The following is a 23,350-nucleotide window of genomic DNA, read 5'->3' as shown; positions in this document are numbered from 1 at the left end:
TTTTAATTTTCACATCTAGATCTTCATCTGGAATTTATCTTTTTGTTATTAAATTTAAGATTAAGAATGGTATTGTCTTTTATAGTGTTCTTGCATGTCTTTTAGGTCTTAATAAAAAACTGATGGCTTTCCATTGCAGATTTTTACCTTGAGTTCTGTGTAGTTTGAAGTTAATATAACACACATAAAATTTTAGGAGGAAAAAAAAGTAATTTTTTTATCTTTCAAGCAAGAGTTCATTATTTAAGTGACCTGAAAGTAAAGTATATATGTAAGCACACACACACAAAAGTGTGATCAAAACAGTTAATGAATCAATACCACACTTATTGTGTATTTTAAGTTTTTTGGTTATTATTGTTAAAGATTTTATTTATTTGAGAGAGAGAGAAAGCACGAGCAGGGAGAGGGTGCAAAGGGAGAGGGAGAAGCAGTCTCCCCACGGAGGTAGAGATGTGGGTGGGACTCGATCCCAGGACCCTGGGATCATGACCTGAGCCAAAGGCAGATGCTTAACCGACTGAGCCACCCAGGCGGCCAGTGTTTTGGTTATTAAATAATATTCTGTTGATTAGCTGGAAATAGGCAATTTTCTTAAATCTAGTTTTGATAGTTAGATTCCAAACTGAGATGCTGTTAGATTTCAAAGTTAGGCAAAGGGTAGGAGTATATTGAAGAGAGACACAGAGGCACCAGTCTATGTGGACATGGCAAGCTACAAAGACACTTGAGTTTTAAAGATTTTGATATAGCAACGGTTAGGGAGAAAGAGTATATTATATCCCTGCCTCCTTGCCAGTTATTTTCTCCATACCACTTGGAAAACCTCTAGATCGGGGTCAGGCACACTATAGCCTGTGGGCCATATTTGGCTTCCTGCCTATTTTTGTAAATAAAGTTTTATTGAAATGTAGCCATGGCCTTTGGTTTACATATCTGTACTTCTGAGTCAGACCATCTGGCAGGAAAAGCTTAAAATATTTACTATCTGGGTCTTTATAGAAAAAATTGACCCTTGATCTAGTTGGTGGGTTCCTTATCATCCCCCCACCCCCAATATCTAGCACTGTCTGGTGCATGGTAGAAGCTCAGGAAATGTTCGTCAGGAGATACTTGAAATGCAGACCTACTAAGAGGTAGCATGATACAGTAGGAAGAAAATGCTGGTTTGTAGTTGAGGGTTGTGAGTTGCAGTCTCAGATCTGCTCTCAATTATCCTTGTTAGTTGTTTAAGTCCTCCAGCCTTCAGGAGCCTAATGTGTGGAAAGAAAAGATTGGGAAATGGAGCTACCCTAAATACTTACTCTTTTCTCTTGGATTTTGCAATTTAGTTTATGGTAATCTCATTGGAGTATTCCATTTATAGTTAAGTTTGTAAGGTAGTAAGCAGATAATAGAAATAGCTGGAGGAAAAAGAATAATTTTCACTGCCTTGGCATGGATACTATGTTTGATTGCAGCTGATGATACTTGAGGATTCTGTGATTATTTGCATAGTGAAATCTCAGCATTTTTTTCCAAATTGCCTTGACAGTCTATGATATTCAGTTTCTATAGTCTGTTATGTTTAGTGAAAACATTATGACTTAGTTTTTGAGTTCTAACCTTGTGAGATTGTTAAATATAACGTCTGCTACCTTTATTGAAATTCTTCATGGAAATGCTTGCTGTGGAGCTTATAGATCTGGAATAATTTTGGAAGCATAATAGCAGCTTTTTTGTTCTTTGTAGGTTAGACCAAAGCCTTTGCTTTTGAAGTTGTTAAAGTCTGTTGGTGCACAAAAAGACACTTATACTATGAAAGAGGTAAGCTGAATTAAGAGTTAACAAGATAACTAATGTCTTGCTAGTTACATATAGCCATGGGGGGAAATTGGCCATATAGAGGGATTTTTCAGTAAGCAGCAGTATTAAGTATTGTGGTCATTTGAACTACAATTTGAAGCTGAAATTCTAATTATTCTTGAATACCTTTTCTCAGCTAGGAACTCTGAGACAGAGGGAGGCTCTGCAGGGGTTCTTAGCATTTTTGTGCAGTGGACCCCCTTGGCAGACTGGTAAAGTCTTCTCAGAATCATGTTGCTAAATGCATGAACCAAAATGTATAGATTACAAAGGAAACACATTATGTAAAAAAGTTATCAAAATGGTAAACAAGTTTGTGGTCTGTGTGCTTTTCTGAGTGTGTTTTTTTATTAACACATGAAATAAGATTTAGCAGCAGATCTAATAAATGTAATTTCAGAATAGTGAGGAGTATAGTTAGTATTTTGAGATGTTTACACCAAGCATAGTATGATATGAAAACACTTGTGATTTTTATTGGTGACAGAAATCACAGGTATTACTAATGCTTTGTGGTTTGTGGCCTATATTCATAATTGAAGAAAAAGCTAAATTTCAGTTAAAAGTTAGTGAAAATATAGATAGAAATTTTTTTCCATCCAAATTAATGGACCCCCTGAATTCTATCCAAGGACGTCTTGGGCATTCATGGATCCCAGGTTAAGAACTTCTGCACTAGCGATATATGAGTACAGTATACTGATCTTTCTGGGATAGAGGTGAGCTGATTCATGAACATATGTTCTATTTAATGGATGCATTTCAATGTAATGTTCTCTAGCTTTAAATTGTGCACAGAAGCATGATTTTCAGTGAGACATTGGGCCATCTTAGGCAAAATTTCATTGTGAATGAAATGTGCCTTTTTCCCATCTCTCCCACTTAGTTTATGGGGCCCAGATTGCTTACAACACCGAAGTAACTTATCTACATCAGGATAGTGGGTCAGAAAGAGACTCCACGCCATTTTCCTTTTTCAGCCACACTTTTTATAAACTTATGGGGTGTTTGGTAGGAGTGTAGGTTCTCTTCTTCCTTTTCCATTGTTTATCAACTTATCTTCAATCCATAGTCACCAGGGAATATTCCTTTAAGTCTGAGGCCTGCTTAACCAGTTAAGTCTATGGACAGTAGAGGAGCTTGCAGGGAGGTGTCAAGGTTAAGGATGTTTTTGAGGTTAAGGATGTATTTAGGGCTGTTAACTTGGGTTTGACTTCATGACCATCATGTAATTGGTTAAGGAAACAAAAAGGTATGCATTTAGTACTAGAAATGAGGAGAAAATTGATCAGGCCATTATAAAGGTGTAGAATGCTTATGCTAAACCATGTAACAGTTATATATATATTGTCTGATTGAGTTTTCAGTTGCAGGATCTTTGTTTTGGGGCATATGGGAGAATGATGACAGCTAGTATGGAGTAGTAGAAAAAACACTAGACTAGGAGTCAGAAGACCAGGTCCTATTTCCATATCTTTAATACAGTGAAAACAATTCTATAAAATATCAGAGAATGAGACGGTACTTGTAAAAGTACATTTAAACTGTAAAAAAAAATTCATACATATTTAGGTGGTTAATAGGTTTGTATGTGGATATCTTAAGATGTATCACTTCTTTGTCTTAATGGAACATACAATATTTAGCTGTATAGGCATGAGTCAGGGTCACTATTTTGATTATTGTTTTATAGATTATATTGATATCTTCAAGAGTTCATTTTATTCACTGAATTCTTCCAAACCGTTGTGTAGATATAATTGGTCACGTTCCTGTGGTCCTCATCTGTGATGACTTCAGAGGCTGTTGAGATGTATGGTGTTTGGGATTATTTACTGTTTACTAAATGACTCCAGGTCACTGCTATGTTTTAGTTGATGTTTTGATTTTGCAACTTTTTATTGCTCTCAATGGTTTTGCATTTTGCTGCCTTTTCCCTTCTCCGAGTACGTAGTTCCTAGATATCTGGGCAGAGTTAAAGTCTGTTAGGCACACTTTATCTAAGTAAATTGGAAAAGCAATGTCTACTCCCATAAAATTAGAAGGAAAAGATTCAAAAGCTTTTTTGAGTACTGAATGGTGGTTATTATAGACAGTTACAGGTATGGTTGCAGGTTATGTAACCATCTTTAGATAAATGAGATATTGAATGTATTTGAAACTAACATTTAATTTTCTTTAATGCTCAGAAATCTTATTTCTGTTTCAGGTTATATTTTATCTTGGCCAGTATATTATGACTAAACGATTATATGATGAGAAGCAACAGCATATTGTGTATTGTTCCAATGATCTTCTAGGGGATTTGTTTGGAGTGCCAAGCTTCTCTGTGAAAGAGCACAGGTAAATTCTTCAGCTTAGTCCGTTGTAAAAAGCCAGTTGGGCAAACATTTCAGTTTACCTCCCTCTTCACTGCCTTTTGTCAGAGAAAAATTGTTGCTGTATATATAAAAGATGCGGAAATTTAATTTCTTAGTAATATAGCATATTGCTTGAGAACCTGAGTTCTGGAATCTTATAAACCTGGGTTTGAGACCTAGCTCAGTCATTTACTAGCTGTGTGACTAGGTAAATTGATTTACCCTCTCGAAGCCTCAGTTTACCCTTACTGTAGGGATAATATAAATACCTCATGTGGAGGTTATGAAGAGCCAATGTGTAAGAAGCAATGTTTGACACATAGAAATCATTTAAATGTTAGTCACAGGGGCATCTGGGTGGCTCAGTCGTTAAGCATCTGCCTTTGGCTCGGATCATGATTCCAGGTCCCAGGGTCCTGGGATTGAGTCCCACGTGGGGCTCCTTGCTCACGGGGAGCCTGCCTCTTCCTCTGCCAGCCGCTCCCCCTGCTTGTGCGTGTGCGCACTGTCTCTCTCTGACAAATAAATAAAATCTTTAAAAATAAATAAATGTTAGTCACAGTTACTGTATCTTAAAAAATATTGTTGCAATTACTTTCAAAGACAATCTTTAGACCACACTGTGGTAAAGGCTTAAATTTGAGCCTTACTTTGGAGATTATTTTGTCATATACCATTACAGCACTTAGCCGAATTTAACCCAGATAACATTTCTAGAATTAGTCTACTCAGAACTGAAGACTTTTTTCAGTCTTCGTTCCTTAAATTACATTTGGAATTCCTTTTCCCGTTTGGTTTAGCACAGTCCGTGTAGAGCCTTAGCATGCATGTGTATCTTAATAAATGGGATGAATACTTTTCACCTGAAGCAATTAATTAGAGTCTACTGGTATTTAATGTTCAGTAATACTATAGCTAAAAAGATAGTAATTAAATGGAATATTTATAACTTTAAAACAATTTCATTATATAACCATAATATATATTCATTATTGGGCAGTAGGAAAAGACAGAAAGCTAAGAATAGGGGAAAAAAAGACTATAGTTTGTCATTGAATGGTATTTAAAAAAAAATAGTTTCAGAGAGAGCATGAGCGGAGGGGTGGGGCAGAGGGAGAGGGAGAAGCAGACTGTCCACTGAGCAGGGAGCCCAATGCAGGACTCGATCCCAGGACCCTGGGATCATGACCTGAGCCGAAGGCAGATGCTTAACCGACTGAGCCACCCAGGTGCCCTTCGAATGGTATTTTTACCTGTTGTTTTTATATTATGTGCAGATGTGTTTTGACCCAGTTGTGAACATACCATATTTAATTTTGTCATGATTCTTAATTTAACACTATATAAACACCTTTCCATTAAGAAATCACATTTATCTAATAAATTTGTTACTGTTTTATACTTTGTCTTGGGATATAAGCTTTATTTTATAAATTTAAGAATTAACTGTATTGGTGATTTTGTACCCTTTGAGTGTTGAATCTTCTGATAATGTTCTGAGGTATTGTATAGTTTCTCAAATTGAAAGCATAATTTACAAGTTATCTTTGACTTGAATTCTTGTATGTTGAGAGGTTAAACACTGGGGAAATTATGTACCTGGAAAAAGAATATGAATAGGAATATTGATATTTATGAGTTTATGGGGCCGTATCATTAGTCCCAAAGGTGAAAAAAAATAGTTGGGATTGGCACTTCCCCTTAATCATGAGAATTAGAAATGATAGCATGTGACCAGTAACATTGCCTAAAATCATTAGTTTAAAAGAAAAGAAGGAAAAGTGTACCATAACATCAATGAAGACTAAAATAAGTGAATTGTCTTCCTATTGGGATATAAGCTCCCTGAGGGCAGAGATTAGTTTATATTTTATTCCTTTTTTTCCTCCGTTTCTAGAACAGTGGTTCATAGTACGTTTTCAGTCTGTATATATTAAATGAGTGAAGGAATCTTCATCTTTTTTTTTCAAGAGAATATTAAATCGTTTATTGATTACACATGATAATGGATGATACACAAGCTTTAATCCCATCTTTAATTTTATCTGATACCATAATTCAATTTAGATATATTGCATAGGATGTGCCAACAATCATATTAATAACCAAATAAACTCCAGGACTTTGCTTGGGTGACCCTTTTAATGGTGAACTCCAAGGTCACAACACATTAACTGTCAGTTCAACTACACCAAGGTTTGTGGAGACAATGGCTTCTTGTGCCCAAGCAGGTTGCAAATAAATTTCGAATGGAACCTGGCATCACCCTGATGGAATTCTAACTTCACACTATTGGGGTAGTATACCAAGACGGCTTCAGAGTAGACTAACTTTACACAGCACATTTAAAAAAAGACACATTTATTCAGCGTCATGATCAGACTATTACATTTAGCAATCAATAGCATGGGTGCAAAAAAAAAATCTACATTAAAACCCTTTGTTGGAATGCTTTACACTTTCCACAGAACAGAAATTAAAATAACCTGTTATACAATTAGTCACAAATACAGTCCTCGAGTTTTTTGCCCATACACATGAGTATTGTCTAAAACATGTCTTCTTTGTAGCAGCTAGGCCCTGCCATGCTTGGCTGAGTTCACAAATCTGTTGTAACCTGTAGCTTCCCTGTCACTTCTCTGGCTCTCCTCTCCTGCTAAGCTTTGTTTCCTGGCAGTAATTAAAACCTTCTGCCACTGCCGTAGCTACTGCTGCTGCTGGAACCACCATAGCCACCTTGGTTTCATGGTTTGGCAAAGTATTGGCCTCCACCACCATAGGGGCCAGAGCTTCTGCCCCCAAAATTTCCTCCTTTCATGGGTCCAGAATTTGAGGATTGACTCTTGTAATTGCCAAAATCATTATAGCTTCCGCCACCTCCAAAGTTGCTTCCACTACCACCGCTATAGCCGCCTCCGCCTCCTCCGTTGTTATAGCTGTCATAGCTGCCACTCCCGCCATAGCCACTGCCCTGGTTTCCATAACCCTGTCCACCACTTCCATAGCCTCTGCTTCCTCCGGAGTAACCAGGGTCGCCTCCTCCATAACCACCATCATTACCAAATCCGTTATAGCCATCCCCACTGCCACCATATCCACCACCACCTCGACTGCCGCCACAGCCACCTCACCCACTGAAGTTCCCTCCACGACCAAAATTGTCATTCCCACCAAAACCACCTCCACGACCACCACAGAAGTTTCCAGAGCCACTTCGACCTCTTTGGCTGGATGAAGCACTAGCCATCTCTTGCTTAGATAGGGCTTTCCTTACTTCACAGTTGTGGCCATTCACAGTATGGTATTTTTGAATGACGATCTTGTCAACAGAGTCGTGGTCGTCAAATGTTACAAAAGCAAAACCTCTCTTTTTGCCACTGCCTCGGTCAGTCAGGATGTCAGTCACTTCAATTTTCCCATACTGTTCAAAGTAATCTCTTAGATGGTGTTCTTCAGTGTCTTCTTTAATGCCACCAACAAAAATCTTTTTCACAGTTAAATGGGCACCAGGTCTTTGAGAATCTTCTTTTGAGACAGCCCTCTTTGGTTCCACAACTCTTCCATCCACCTTGTGTGGCCTTGCATTCGTGGCTGCATCCACCTCCTCCACAGTGGCTACGTGACAAACCCAAAGCCTCTGGAGTGCTTGGTGTTTGTTTCTCTCATTACCACACAGTCCGTAAACGTTCCCCACTGCTCAGAATGGCTCCTCAGACTCTTGTCGGTTGTTTCAAAGCTCAAACCTCTGATGAAGAGCTTCCGCAGCTGTTCAGGCTCTTTGGGAGACTCTGACTTAGACATGACGGCGGTGGGAGGGGAGACTTAGGATGCTTACTCGGCGGCGTCCACGGGCAGAAAGGAGTTGGAATCTTCATCTTTTAATAGATTTTAAGATCAAGAAAGAAAATCCACGAGGTGATTAATGGAAGTCAGAATTAAAATCAAGTTCCTCTATAGTGGGTTTTGTATAACCCACTGCCTTTTTAGGCAGTCTGCTTCTAAGCTTTAAGCACAGAGCTAGAAATTTCTTTTGTGTTTGAAAATACATATATCAACCTGCTTCTGCACTCACACCCATTCCCTGGGGTCTTTTGGTAAAGTACAAATATGGCACATTTCAGGAAATGGAGATACGAAGTCTTTTCAGCTAGAGAGACCTTTGTGGTTAGTCAGAGTAAGTGTATGTAATCACCGTACGACTAATTATGATGCTTTTCAGGACCTGGAAGCTTGCCAGTGATGTAGTTTGAATGCAGTGATTTAAAATTTAGCTTGTGTACAGTATTTAAACATATATTTAAAAGTGTGGTTAAGTCCAGTTTAATACATTTTTATTTTAAAATGTACATCTTTTTCTTTTTTTCCTCCCTACAAGGAAAATATATACAATGATCTACAGAAACTTGGTAGTAGTCAATCAGCATGGTAAGTTAATTCTGAGTACCATAAACAACACCATAAAAATATTTTAAAGACATTTTATGTATGTGGAGTCATTTAACAGGAAGAAATGAACTATATGAACTAAACATAATACTAAGGTTCTAAGGCGTATTTGCGATATGTGAAGTTAAATACCTTATTCCATCAATGTAAGCCTTGGGATGTCAGTATTAAAATTTGTTTTGGAAGATTTCTGGATTTTTTTGGGGGGGAGGAGGTTCACAAGCATTTATTAAACACTTTATTTTTAAAATTTATTTTACATTTTTATTTTAATTCCAGTGTAGTTAATATACCGTGTTGTATTATTTTCAGCTGTACAATGTGGTGATTCAGCAAATCCATACATTAGCTGGTGCTCGTCGTTACAAGTGCACTCCTTAATCCCCATCACCTGTTTAACCCATTCTCCTACCCACCTATCCTCTGGTAACCATCATTTGTTCTCTATAGTTAAGAGTCTGTTTTTTGGTTTGTCTCTTTTTTCTTGGTTTTGTTTCTTAAATTCCACATATGAGTGAAATAATATGGTATTTGTTTTTCTCTGACTTACTTCATTTAATGTTATATTCTCTAGATACATCCATAGTGTTGCAAATGGCAGGATTTCATTCTTCTTTATGGCTGAATACTATTCCATTATATATATATGTATTTATATATATCTCTTTCTATATATGTATATATATATATATATATATATCCTATTTTCTTTATCCATTTATCTATTGATGGACACTTGGGCTGCTTCCATAATTTGGGTATTGTAAATAATGCTCCGTTTATCTTTTTGAATTGGTGTTTTTGTATTTTTTGTGTACTCAGTAGTGGAATTACCGGATCATATGGTGATTCTATTTTTAATTTTTGAGAAACCTCCATACTGTTTTTCACAGTTTGCGTTCCCTCCAACAGTGCATGAGGGTTCCTTTTTCTCCACATCCTTGCCAACATTCGTTGTTTCTGAAAGGTAGATAATTTCAAGGCCATGCTTACTAGAGATATGATCAAACCTTGAAACGTGTATTGAAAGGGTTTGAGAAGTAATATAGATACATAAGTAGGACCATTTGAATGGATGAGCCCTTTTTTGTTTGTTATTTGTAATAGACAAAACTTTATCAATTTATTTGTGTAAGTGGCATTTAATTTCTCTACCTGTAGACTAGCAGTTCTTAACTGGTTGTTTTTGGGTTACATACTCCTTGGATTATCTGATGAAAGCATTGGGTTCTTATTTCAGAGACACACAAACATAAACATATACAGTGATGCGCTGGTGAATGTTTAACAACCCACTTTTCAGGGGAAAAGCCCTGATCTTGTGGTGTTTGCTGAGTTCCATGGTGTAAATAACTCCCACCATGGCCATTTTCAGGTTACATGAATGGAGTTGGTAAGAAAGGTACACAGTCTGCTTTGAGGACCAGTAGGAGCTGGCTCCCCACACACCATAGACATCTTAAAGCCCATCCTTGAACTACAATTAAGAACTGTTCTCAGAAGCTTCCTACAGTGAACTGGCTACTCTTTTGTGCTTCCACTATTCTGTATTTAGACTTTATTGTTACATTGTTTTCTTACACTTATTTGTATTTCTGTTTCTTGTATCCTAACCAGGTTTGCATTATGCATCAACAGTATGGTGTTTTATTAATACAATGTTTAATAAATGAGTTGAATGCTCTTCCAAAGTTAGGACTTAAGGCCCAGAAAGGGCATCACTCTTATCCTAGAGTAGAAGTGAGACTGGTGACATGTTTTATTGTTTTACAAAGCTCTTTATGAAATCAGGTGAAGGCAAATAGAACAAACGACTATAGTATTATAGTAGTATTTTCAGTTTTCTTAAATATTATCCCTGATGTGTTCATTCATTCGTGTAAAGAAACCTTGGTAGATTACTAGGACAATTATATCAATGAGATGGTAACCTGTAGATTACTTGGGTTATTTCCATTCTGGATTTGTTTCAGGTTTCAGTTTAGTAGAATTAACTTCAGAACTCCTGTAACTGTGTTCTCAACCTGTCACACCTAGTACTTCCTTTTTATTACATCTGTATTGTAACATCTTTTATTACATTAAAACAAAATATAATCTGGCTGTATATATACAACTTAAAATCAGTATAATACATAACCCATAATATAAAGAAATTATTATGATAATGTGCATAATTTCAGAATGTTAGCGCGTGAGCCTGACATTCCTATTAAGATGAGAATGTTTCCCAGGGAGTAATAAAGGGTGTTTGTTTATGATCTTTGGCAGCTCTATTCCCTATCTGAAATTTTGACTTCTGAGCTCTGGGTCTATATATCCAACCACAAACTAAACCTACCTACCTGAATGAGTTTCATCCACTTAGGTCATTATCTTTCTATCCTAATCTGTTTGTCTTCTGAAGTTTCTCTCTTGGTGAATGGGACCACCCATTTATCCATCCAAGGCAGAATCTTGGAGTCCTTCTTGACACCTTTCTCCCTTGCCTTGTATATCAGACACCAGGCCTTGTTGGTTTTTACCTTTTTAACTTCTCTGGAATTGATCTTTTTTCAATGCCGTAGTATAGGCTTTAATACTTTGGCATTTGTAGTTTTGCAGTTACTGTCTAGTACTGGCTTCCCTGCCTCTGCTCTCTTTTTCTTCTGTTTTGCCAAAGTTTTTAGGGGTTCCTTATTGTTCGTTGGATAAAAAACTTGCTGTGAACTAGCAAATCAGTCTTATCTATTGGATTAAACGTTTTTAATGGTGAGTGGCTGCAGCAGTGCCATAGGGCAGCTTCTGAAGCTGGGAAGAATGCGGTGATGCAGGTTGGACGGCATGCGTGCTGCTTGCTGACGTCCTTGAGCTGTTTCACAAGCCACACGGGATCCTAGATCCTGCTCACATTCCAGGAATAATTGACTACCTGTAATTCCCTGCAACAAGCATTGGTACTTCACTTCTGGATGCTTTTTTCATGGGGTGCTCCCTCAGTCTGGAATAGCCTTTCTTAGTCCTGCTGCTTCATGTTCTATTATGTGAAACCTTTCCTGATTCCTTGTTCCTCAGACTTTGCCCTGTCCCTACCAAATAATCATTGCTCTGTGTTCTTCACTGATTTATCTTACAGTACTTCTTTTATCCTGTTTATTATACTTCCATTACTCTTAATGTAATACTACTCTGTATTAAAATTGAATTATCTTATTTACATCTCCAGTATCTAGCATGGGGTTGGCTTCTGGGAGATACACATTTTATGTGTGTTGAAAGGTTAAACTGTGTAAGGAGTTTGTCCTGGACTGGCAAACTAGTGTCTTTCCTAGTTGTGATTCTTTGTTGTTGTTGTTGTTTTTTTCCCCCCATCAGAACCATCAGATTCAGGCACATCTGTGAGTGAAAATAGGTGTCACCTTGAAGGTGGGAGTGATCAAAAGGTAATCTTGAAATGAACACGTTCTAGTATGATGTTTCTTGAAAGTTAGGTTATTTTAAACAAATTATTTTTAGCTTCCTGGTGTTACAAGTTCGTTTTTGTCCCCTCCCTCCCCGAATGCTTAGGAGCCGGTGCAAGAGTTGCAGGAAGAGAAACCTTCATCTTCAGATTTGGTTTCTAGACCGTCTACCTCATCTAGAAGGAGAGCAATTAGTGAGACAGGTATATACGATTGTTTAATAGACACTTTCAAATAGCTTTTCAGTGTTTATTCTCTAATAAAATTAATGCATTTAGGCTTCATGAGATTGTGTTTTGTTTTTTAGATGAATTTCTGAGTTTCTTTCGTTCTTATTTTTATGTGATTTATTTGGTTTAAAAATTGCTTTCTTAGCAACATCTTTCTGGTGGACTGTAGCAGGCACGGTTTCCTGGGCCCCACTGGAGTTCATAGTCCGTTGTCTATTATTCAAGATAATAGAGGACAAGTGTATATCCTCTATATTAGTCCTTAGTTACCTTAGCAGTTAAAATATTTGTTGCTTCTAATAAGTGATAAAACACTGAGTGTAAAAGCAAAGTGAATAACATCTAGAACTGAAGATGAGATAAAATAGCTGAGAACATTTTACAGAGAAAAGATAGTGGAGGAGGAGGAGGCTGTTGCCTGATTAAAGTCATAATAACTAAAACTGCATGATGCGGATGAAAGAAGGGTTCAAATCAGTGAGATAGACTAGATAAATCCGGACTAGTGTGTACGCGAGGGCAGAGGGCGGTAAGGACACCTCTGTTTTGTTAACTGTGTGGGACTGAAACAAATGGTCAGTTATTTGGGGAAGAAGAAACAAGTTCTGTCTGTACCACATGCCAAAATGAATTCCAAATAAGTTTAAAAGATAAATGAAAGAAATTATATTTGAAGGTTATTCACTTTAAACTTGACAGTGTTAATACCTTTATTACGTAAAAAGTTCCCCAAAGTTGATTAAAATATTAAAAATTCATATAGCAAAAAGGGCAGAAACCCACGTTTTTCATAGTAAATACAAATGACTGATAAATAGGAGGGAGTTTATGGATGTTAGTGATTTCGCTTTATAGACAATAAAAAATGCAAAGGTGTCTTTTCTAGGCTATCAAAGTAGCAGAGATGAATTTTTGACTCATCCTTGTTAGCTTGTGTGTTGGTACTGTTGTACTATTGGTATATCAGTTGGTGTAAGTTGTTGGTGTTAAACTTTTGTGGATTATAAGAAGGTATGTAGTTCTTACCATTTTTCCAGTAACTGTACTTCTAGAAATCTATTCTAGGGATATAATCAGAAATTCAAAGATTATATATGTAGAGACACTAATTGCATCATTTATAATTGAAGACATATATGATAGAAAATGTCATCACTCTGGTTCATGCCGTTGCCCTGTCTCTTTTTTTTTTTTTTTTTAAGATTTTATTTATTTATTTGACAGAGACAGAGACAGCCAGCGAGAGAGGGAACACAAGCAGGGGGAGTGGGAGAGGGAGAAACAGGCTCATAGCAGAGGAGCCTGATGTGGGGCTCGATCCCAGAACGTCGGGATCACGCCCTGAGCCGAAGGCAGACGCTTAACTGCTGCGTCACCCAGGCGCCCCTGCCCTGTCTCTCTTGACCATAGCAGCATTGTTCTGATTTTCTTACTCCTAGTGTTCCTTCATGTAGTACCAAAAGAGATGGTAAAAGGTAAATTGAAATGTATCGCTTCCCACTTAGCCACTTTTGTTACTTCAAATAAAACCCACATTTTTGGGGGCACCTGGGTGGCTCATTTGGTTAAGCGTCTGCCCCCAGCTCAGGTCATGATCCCAGGGTCCTGAGATCTGGTCCCACGGTGGGCTCCCTGCTCAGTGGGGAGTCTGCTTCTCCCTCTCTCCCTGGCTTGTACACACTCTCTCTCTCTCAAAGAAAGAAAGAAAATCTTTAAAACAAAACCAAACCACACTTTTTACCTGAGCCTACAAGGCCGTGCTCTACCTTTAACCATTTTTTGGCCCTTTCCCCCCACCTTTATTGTTTCCACTGTACTGATTATTTGGTTCCTCAAGTCAAAACTCCTTCCTGCTTTAAGGCTCTTTGCACACGGTTTTTTTCTGCCAGCAGTTCTTCCTATCTCTGCTTACATGGTCAGCTCCTCATTTTTCTGTTTTTGCTTAAATGTGACCTTCTGAGAGAGGCTGTGTATAACCAACCGGAATCTCTCTCTCTTTTTCCTTAGCCCCAGCTTGTTTCCTCATAGTACTTACTATCATTTGTAAATAATTACGTTTTGGTTGCCTTGATGTTTGAAATTAAACTTCCTCTGGTGGCGGGGATGATTGCTGAGTTCACTTTTGTGTACCCACGGCCTAGCACTGTGCTGGACAGTAAGCAGGTGCTCAGATTTGTGGACTAAATCATTGAATTATGATGAACAGTAGAGGGGCGCCTGGGTGGCTCAGTCGGTTAAGCATCTGTGTTCGGCTGAGGTCATGATCCCAGGGTCCTGGGATCAAGTCCCACATCAGTCTCCTTGCTCAGCGGGGAGCCTGCTTCTCCCTCTTCCTGCTGCTCCCCCTACTTGTGCGTGCACTGTCTCTCTCTTTCTGACAAGTAAGTAAAGAAAATCTTTAAAAAAAAAAAAGTATCAAGGACTTATGATCTAGTTGTGGAGATCAACACAGAATTACTTAAAATATAGGATATAAGAGTGTTTGGAGAATTCAGAGGAAAAAAGATGTCTTCTGGCTAGGAAGGTCAAGAGAAGGAAATGGAGTGAGCAGAGGCGTGCGAGTTGTACCTGTTTCAGGCATATGGATTATAGTTTATTTAATCCTATAACCCTATTTGGTACTGACATAAAAGGCAGCAGTAAACACCTTGCCACATACATCCTTAAGTAATTACGCAGGTATTTCTCAATCTCTAGGATAGAGATTGCCCACAAAATGTATCATTTTAGATTTCTACCAACAGTGTATAAAAATGTCCTCTCTCTCAAATCTCTTGAAATTTTTTCTCTCATTTTAATTTTTGTAGTTCTTGTGGGTAAAAAGTGGTATCTTGTTTTAATTTGCATGTCCCTGGTCAGTAAGAGGTAGGAGATTTTTTCATATGTTTATTTAGTTCTTTGTGTTCTGTGAATTGCCTTTTCATATATTTGACTTTATTTTTTTTTTTAAATCAAGTTTTGTTTTACTTGATTGGTGGGAGGACTTGTATTAAGGGATAGTAACCATTTTATGTATGTTGCAGATTTTTTTTTCCGGTTAGACATTGCTTTTTAACTTTTATTTTGCCGTGTAAGCCTTAATTAATATAGTCTTATCTTGATAAACTTTTTCTTGAGGGCTTTGCAGTGCTATTATCATACTTCCTTACCCCAGTATTATAAGAATATTATTCTCTTACAACTATTTGGATGGTTTTATTCTTTGTTGTTTGTCTCTTTAATTCACTTGGAATTTATTTTTATATTTGGTACACTGCATGGTAGGACTCTCACTTACGTTCCTGACAGATTTGGTAACGTTATAAGTCAGAGATAATTTATTATTTAAAATAAACCATTTTCACTGGTTTTGTTTCCTATTGAAAACACAGGGTACTGAGGAAAATGTTAAGAATACCTTCTAAGTAGGGGGTGCCCAGGTGGCTCAGTCAGTTGGGCATCCAACTCATGGTTTCAGCTCAGGTCATGGTCTCAGGGTCATGGGGTTGAGCCCCGCTTCGGGCTCCGTGCTGAGCGTGGAATCCGCTTGAGATTCTCCCTCTGCCCCTCGCATTTATGCTCGCTCACTCGCTCTCTAAAATAGGTGGATCTTTAAAACACACGCACACACACAAACTTCTAAGTAAATTAAACATTTTTGGTTCTTTTCAGAAACAAATCTTATATCCTAAAGTATGATTTTGACAAAAATTTTAGCTTACTTGCTTAATGAAAGCTCTAGATGGGTTAAATTAGTTGTGACTTAACGGAGATGATGTTCTGAAAGAAGCTTAAAAAACCTTTTTTTTTTTTAAGTTTATTTACGTATGTACATAAGTTATCTCTGCAGCCAATGTGGGGCTCCAACTCATCACCCCGAGATCACGAGTCACACGATCCTCCTGCTGAGCCAGCCACACACCCAGAAGCTTGAAGAGCTTTTTTAAAAATGCAGTGTTCTAGGGGCGCCTGGCTGGCTCAGTCACAGAGCATGTGACTCTTGAGCTTGGGTTCCTGAGTTCAAGCCCCACATTTGGTATAGTGCTTACTTAGAAAAAATACAGTGTTCTGTCATAGCTCTCAGTGGGACAGATCCAATAGAAGTGTTGACTTTTGAAACAATAGTAATTGTGACTATTTTTAATTTCATTGAAATTAGATTTTGGTACAAATAGGTACTCAAGGCAGCTCATTTGCTGAATGAATCATAGTATAGGGTTTTAATTGACTTGTCTTTCTTTATGTATCCAGAAGAACATTCAGATGAATTACCTGGTGAACGGCAGAGAAAGCGCCACAAATCTGATAGTATTTCCCTGTCCTTTGATGAAAGCCTTGCTCTGTGTGTAATAAGGGAGATATGCTGTGAAAGAAGCAGTAGCAGTGAATCAACAGGGACACCATCAAATCCGGTAATCTCTTCATTTTAAATAAAGCAAGACTCTTGAGGCGCGTGGGTGACTCAGTTAAGCATCTGCTTTCAGCTCAGGTCATGATCCTGGGGTCCTGGGATCGAGCCCCACATTGGGTTCCCTGCTCCATGGGGAGCCTGCTTCTCCCTCTGCCCCTCAGCCCGCTTGCGTTCTCTCTCTCTCTCTCTGTCAAATAAATAAATAAAATCTTAAATTGAAACTACTATATAAATCTTCTCCACTCCCAACCCCAAGTTTGAGAGAAGAGTGGGAGATAGTTGTAGGGTATGTTTGGTAAAATTAGTACCAGTATTAATAGTTGTGAATGTCATCCTACATATTGGAGAATCTTCGTGGGCCACTGCACCAGAAGTAAAGTCAAATAAATAGGAGTATAGAGTGGTCTGAGGATATGTTGTTTTACTTTTTAAAAAATAAGGGAACAAAAAAGCAAATTTGGTTCAGTTACATATGTTAGAATTCTAAGGCAGTTTTGTTTTGAATATTTAGAATAACAGTGTCTTTATTTTCGTAGCTACTAACGAATAAGTCAGCATAGTCTAAGCCACACATTTGCCACACAGAGGCCTAGATATCAGGAGAGGTCTGTTTACTAAGGCTGTGGAATATAGGTATGTTACTGCATGGGTGGTGGGAGAGTTTTAGTACTTTTTGATTATTGATAGAAAATCCCAAAGCATTAGGAGTAAAATTCTTAAGGCATGTCATTGGAAGAAGTTTGGTGTAAAAAAAAGAAAAAGAGAAAGTTTTTGCTGACAAGAATGCCTGACAAATGGAATATTATCTTTCTTTGTCATTAAACATTTGTCTTTAAAATATTAAAAATGGAACTTTTGTGTTATGGCAATATCTCATGGCCATTATTCTGGATATTAGTGATCATTTTATAGTTCCTAGAAGGTGTAAGGGACTGAATCAGTTGTGATAGTAATCTTATTCTTACTTTTTCTGTAATGTTACTTCTCACATTATGTTTACATTTTTCTCTTCCAAAGCAGTGATTCTAATGGATACGGGTGGACTGTCCAGTTAGGATTTACTAGAGCGGTTACTTCTGTAGGCCACTAGGTGGCATGGACGGCAAGTTCTTCAGTCAACCCGTCCGTCAGTGTTTTGTGTCCCAGGTTCTGTCTGGTACTGGGGTGGAGTGGTAGTCAAGGTAGATATGGTCCCTGCCCTCAGCGGGGGACACATCATCAACAATGAAATAGGTAATTAAGACATTTAATAAATGCTATGGGAAAAAAATACAGGTTATTGAGGCCAAATATATGCCATCTGAAAATTAAATCCAATTAAAGAAAACTTGACATGTACACAGACTTCATGTTTGGATGACGCTATTCCTTACAAATGATTTAAATAGAACTCCTATTCCCTGCTAAACTTAAGTCTTTGTTACAGTTGTTTCAGAATTCTAGTTGAATGATACTTTAAGTCCTTGTTTTTGCTTTCTACCTGGGACACTGCCCTGTTACCAAAGTAACAGAGGTATTTATTTTTTCTTTTTGTTAGTTCTATCCTATATTGTCTTCTAAAAATTCTATTAAAAAACCACTGTTTTTCAGGCTAAAATTCTAGTTGTGAAAGCTTTTGGTAGGGCAGGGTTTTTTCCTTCATTTTAGCTTATCCGATATGAGAATGTTACAGTCCTCATTTGGTGGTGGTGTTCGCCAGTTTGTGAAGGGGGTTAAAGAAAAGTGCATTTGCCTTCCATCTTTCTTAGCGGTTTAATAAATTGGGGAACTAAGGCTATATTTTAGGCTCTATACTAGGCAGTGTATACGATATCTCGGCAGCCTCAAATTCCATTTACAGATGGGAAAGATAAGCTTGAGAGTTTTAAATAACTTGTTTTAGGTCCTATAACTAATAATTGCCACAGTTGGCATTCAGGCAAAACCAGGGACTTCTGACTTCAAAATTTAAGATCTTTCTGGTGCTTTTTACATGTACAATATTTTAGAAGTTTCTGGGTCATTCTTTTTTGAACATTAGCCAAAACTTTAAAAAACAGCTTTTAACTTGATTTCTTCTTAGCATCCTAGAACAGGGGTCGGCAAACTTTTCCTTAAAGGGCCAGTTAGTAGCTCATTCTGGGCCTTGTGGGCCGTATGGTCTTTGTTGCAGCTACTCAGTCTGCTGTCGGGCTTAAAGCACTCGTAGACAACAGGAAATGGCTGTACTCGGTAAAACTGGATTCCTTAAAGTAGATGGCAGCAAGCCATACTTTGCCAACCCGGACTGTAGGGGATACTTGCTGAGACTTCAACCTGCCTTGTGATTTACCCCCATATTCTAAACTTAGTGCGCTAAATGCTAGTTAATTGATGTATCCAGTTTCTTAGGTTACTTTATTAGAGATTGTATTCTAGGAGCCCGGTGTGGGACTCGATCCCAGGACTCTGGATCACGCCCTGAGCCGAAGGCAGACGCTTGACAACTGAGCCACCCAGGCGCCCCTTACTACTTCTTTCCTAACATCGCTATAAAAAAAGTCTTTTGATCTTAGTGTTTATAAAATACTTTGCTTTTATAGATAATAGAAATATCAAAGATCATTTAATCCAAACTCTTCTCATAGATGAAGTAGCTGTGGTCTTTACAGGTTAATATGTCCAAGGTTAAGTAGCTCCTTAGTGGCAAATCTAGAAGAGTGTTTATATCGTGATCCTTAGACCACTGTACTTCTAGTTCTAGCTTTTGGCTTTGTATATGTTCCTCTTGTTAGCCACTGATAGCAAATATTATGGGATTAATGGTCTTATTAGGGTTCTTACACTATAAAATGAGGAACCACATGAGCTGATACAGAATTTTTAAAATAAATTTTAAAAAATTATGTCTGAGGGGCGCCTGGGTGGCGCAGTCGTTAAGCGTCTGCCTTCGGCTCAGCGCGTGATCCCCGCGTTCTGGGATCGAGCCCCACATCAGGCTCCTCTGCTAGGAGCCTGCTTCTTCCTCTCCCACTCCCCCTGCTTGTGTTCCCTCTCTCGCTGGCTGTCTCTATCTCTGTCGAATGAATAAATAAATAAAATCTTTAAAAAAAAATTATGTCTGAAAGCTGTTTCAAAGAAATTATTCTCAGAGTTCATTAAAAAATCTCATGGGGCTCCTGAGTTGTTCAGTCCGTTAAGCGTCTGCTTTTGGCTTAGGCTCCCTGCTCAGCGGGGAGTCTGCTTCTTCCTCTCCCTCTTGCCTCTCCCCCCTGCTCCTTCTCTCTCTCTCTCTCTGTCTCCATCACACTCTCTCAGATAAATGTTTAAAAAAAATTACTGTGTGGGTTGTAGCTACTAGCATTCTATCAATGGGAAGATATAGAGATTAAGACATGTTTTTAACTCAAAGTGTGTATAACTCAGATCTCTAAGACTTATGCATGCAAGATTATGCATAATTTATGTGTAAAAATATGTAACTTATATATTTATATATAAAATATATTCAGTATGTAAGTAAAGAATTAAAAGGGGAAGTACTCTTTTAGTTGTGGTATTGACAAAAGCTTTAGCAAAAAAGGATGAGTGGGACTTAAAAACTGTGAGGTTATTCCAGTGAGAGAGCTAAATGTGGAAGTTGAAGCGCCATGTTTGGTTGAGGAAAAAAATGTAGAACTGGCTGGTTGTTCATATTTGGGGGATGGGGGGGAGTGTTTAGTTGGAGAGAAGATAAAAATGTTAATGTGGTCCTGGGTGAACCTTGAATGTCAAGGGAATTTAGCCTTTTTCCTTTATGTAGCAATAACCCAGAATCTTACTCTAGTGACATTGTGCAGGCGAGATCTAAGGAAGTAGGACAGCAGGGGTGAGCTGGGAAGCTGTTACAGAGGCCAGTAGGTAACGTACTTTAACTTTTTTTTTCTCCCCCTGATTTTAGGATCTTGATGCTGGTGTAAGTGAGCATTCAGGTGACTGGTTGGATCAGGATTCAGTTTCAGATCAATTCAGTGTAGAATTTGAAGTTGAGTCTCTCGATTCAGAAGATTACAGTCTTAGTGAAGAAGGGCAAGAACTCTCAGATGAAGATGATGAGGTAGTTTTTTCTCTCTAATTACAGTCTAAAGTTCTTCAGTATTTTCTGTATTCATTGATAATTGAAATAATAATGTATTCTGATTTCACTTAATCTTTGACTTTTGATTTGTTCAAACTAGCATATGGTTTTGTGGACTTGAGGCTTTTGTAGTTCCTTGTTGTCTGGTTTATATTCTTGTAACTATAAATGTCAAAAAGTCAATACTTCTTAATGAACATTCTTATAATAGTCTTATTTTAAAACAATCCCCCTCTTTGGCATGCCTAGCTGGCTCAGTAGGTGGAGCATGCCGCTCTTGATCCTGGGGCCAGGAGTTTGAGCCCCACATTGGGAGGTAGAGTTTACTTAAAAAAATAAATTTAAAAAAATTCCCCTCTTTTAATATTAATTTACTTTTTATAAAAGTAAAGCGTGCATACGGTTAAAGTCCCTGGAGATGACCTTCAACATCGTTGACTGTTTCACAGTTAATATCTCCATATTTATAAAAATAAAAATGTTTATACTGAATTTTTTGCCTTACTTATTTTGAACATCCCGTCTGATGCCTTTTAACCATAGTGGGTCAGGATTTCATGGTCGTCCACTTTTCCCCTTTTACACTCACTTATTCCATTTGACCTCTGTCTCAGAATTTCTCATTTATAGTAGTACATGCTTTTTGTTTAGGACTTACCACTTTTCCTGGTTAAGAAAAAAAGGTGATGAATTGATGCTAATGGATTTGTTTTATTAGGTATATCGAGTAACTGTGTATCAGGCAGGGGAGAGTGATACCGATTCATTTGAAGAAGATCCTGAAATTTCCTTAGCTGTAAGTATACATGTCCTTTTTTAAGGAATTAAGAAAACATAGAGGTTAAGGTTAGAAAAATACGCATAGTCTGCTTCCTGACATGAGGTAATTTCTATAAAATTAAAATCTTTTTAGAAAGTGTTAAAGCATTTTTGTTCTTTTATTTGTTGTGTCGGAATGTTACTGAATGTTTTTTTTAAGATTTTATTTATTTGACAGCGAGCAGAAGCAGGGGGAGCGGCAGAGGGAGAGGGAGAAGCAGGCTCTCCACTGAGCAAGGAGCCTGATGTGGGACTTGATCACAGGACCCTGGGATCATGACTGAGCTGAAGGCAGACCCTTAACTGACTGAGCCACCCAGACGCCCCTGTTACTGAATTTTTTAGGGTGTGTGGGTGTGTGTGTGTATTTGAACTTTGAACAAAAATTTTTTTAAAGGTTTTATGTATTTGAGAGGGCAGAAGTAGGGGGAGTGGCAGATGGAGGGAGAGGGAGAAGCAGGCTCCCCACTGAGCAGGGAGCCCGATGTGGGGCTTGATCCCAGAACCCTAGGATCATGACCAGAGCCGAAGGCAGACACTTAACCGACTGAGCCACCCAGACGCCCCGGAACTTTGAAAATTTTTTATTGAAAATTTCAAGTACGTGCAGCATAGAGAGTAGTATTATATATCTCTAGTATATTTATCACCCGGCTTTAACCGTTACCAACGTTTTGCCAGTCTTGTTGATTTGTACTAGAGAATGTGGTAGGTAGGATTTGCCGTTTAAGAATTCAGGACTAGGGCCGCCTGGGTGCCTCAGTCAGTTGAGTGTCCTGACGACTCTTGATTTTGGCTCAGGTCATGATCTCAGGGTTGTGAGATTGAGTCCCGCATCGGGCTTGGTGCTCAGGGGGGAGTCTGCTTGTCCCTCTCCGTGTGCTCCTCTTCGCCTCACCCCTGCTCACACATGCACGTATGTTCTCTTTCTCAAATAAACAAAATCTTTAAAAAAAAAAATTCAGGACTAAGGGGCGCCTGGGTGGCTCAGGTAAGTGTCCAGCTCTTGATTTCGACTTAGGTCATGATCTCAGGGCTGTCAAGGTGGATCCCTGCGTTGACCCTACGCCCACCGTGGAGCCTCTCTCTCCCTCTAAAAAAAAGAAAATAATAATAAAAGAATTCAGGACTTAGCACACTTATATTTCATGTTTGTGTTTTTTTAACTGAATATTAATGCTTTAATTTTTGTTCTTAATATTGCCTTTAACTATATTTGAATGGGAAATCTCATTTTTCTTTGCTGAGTTGAAAAGTTATCCAAATGCAAAAAAGATGAAATTGTAAAATTTTTGAAAAAAATTTTTGCTGTATTAGAAAATAATTCAAGTAACTAGTTGACATAGATCCTGCAATTTATCGGGCTCTTTGAAGCACTTTCTTTCCCATATTATAAAACTTCTGTCTTTGGTTTTTATCAGTTGGGTAGCATCCTACTTTGAGAACTTGGAAGAACTAATGTGAGAGAATGAAGTCATCTCCATCCTTACTGCTACTTTCTTAGGTCATTTGTGAGGCAAATTAAAAATGGTTATTCATGGCAAGTTTTACATGGACATTGTCCTCAGGCAAGAACCATGCTTCAGTTACGATAGGGGGATAGGATGTGTTCATTAAAGAGCCTGGGGATGGTAAGGGGGTTTCTTACCCACATGGCGTGACGGTGGAAAGGCTTGGGAAGTAAGTTGAGGTATGGGAGAAGCAGTAAGCACTTACAGAGATGAGGACACAAGAAAGTATAGATA

At 38.1% G+C, this 23,350-nt stretch overlaps 1 protein-coding gene and 1 pseudogene across 25 annotated transcripts in view; one reads left to right on the top strand and one right to left on the bottom strand.

The window, feature by feature from the left end:
- MDM2 (MDM2 proto-oncogene) overlaps positions 1-23,350 on the top strand; it is a 45,853-nt gene that overhangs the window by 2,403 nt on the left and 20,100 nt on the right. For 24 of the 25 annotated variants that reach the window (XM_087868976.1, XM_087868987.1, XM_087868977.1 and 21 more), the window contains 8 exons: positions 1,732-1,806; positions 4,055-4,188; positions 8,581-8,630; positions 12,006-12,073; positions 12,198-12,294; positions 16,552-16,712; positions 20,610-20,765; positions 21,505-21,582. In XM_087868976.1, coding sequence (XP_087725102.1) covers positions 1,732-1,806; positions 4,055-4,188; positions 8,581-8,630; positions 12,006-12,073; positions 12,198-12,294; positions 16,552-16,712; positions 20,610-20,765; positions 21,505-21,582 — 819 coding nt within the window. Of the gene's footprint in view, positions 1-1,731; positions 1,807-2,477; positions 2,565-4,054; positions 4,189-8,580; positions 8,631-12,005; positions 12,074-12,197; positions 12,295-16,551; positions 16,713-20,609; positions 20,766-21,504; positions 21,583-23,350 lie in introns of those variants that run through there. The other variant, XM_087868993.1, reaches the window with a different exon arrangement.
- On the bottom strand, positions 6,164-8,203 carry LOC123787148 (heterogeneous nuclear ribonucleoprotein A1-like; annotated as a pseudogene).

The sequence above is a fragment of the Ursus americanus genome, chromosome 17 (assembly GCF_024610735.1).
Source record: "Ursus americanus isolate L20-20 chromosome 17, mUrsAme1.1.p, whole genome shotgun sequence".
NCBI lineage: Eukaryota > Metazoa > Chordata > Mammalia > Carnivora > Ursidae > Ursus > Ursus americanus.
This window is presented reverse-complemented; position numbering and strand designations above follow the sequence as displayed.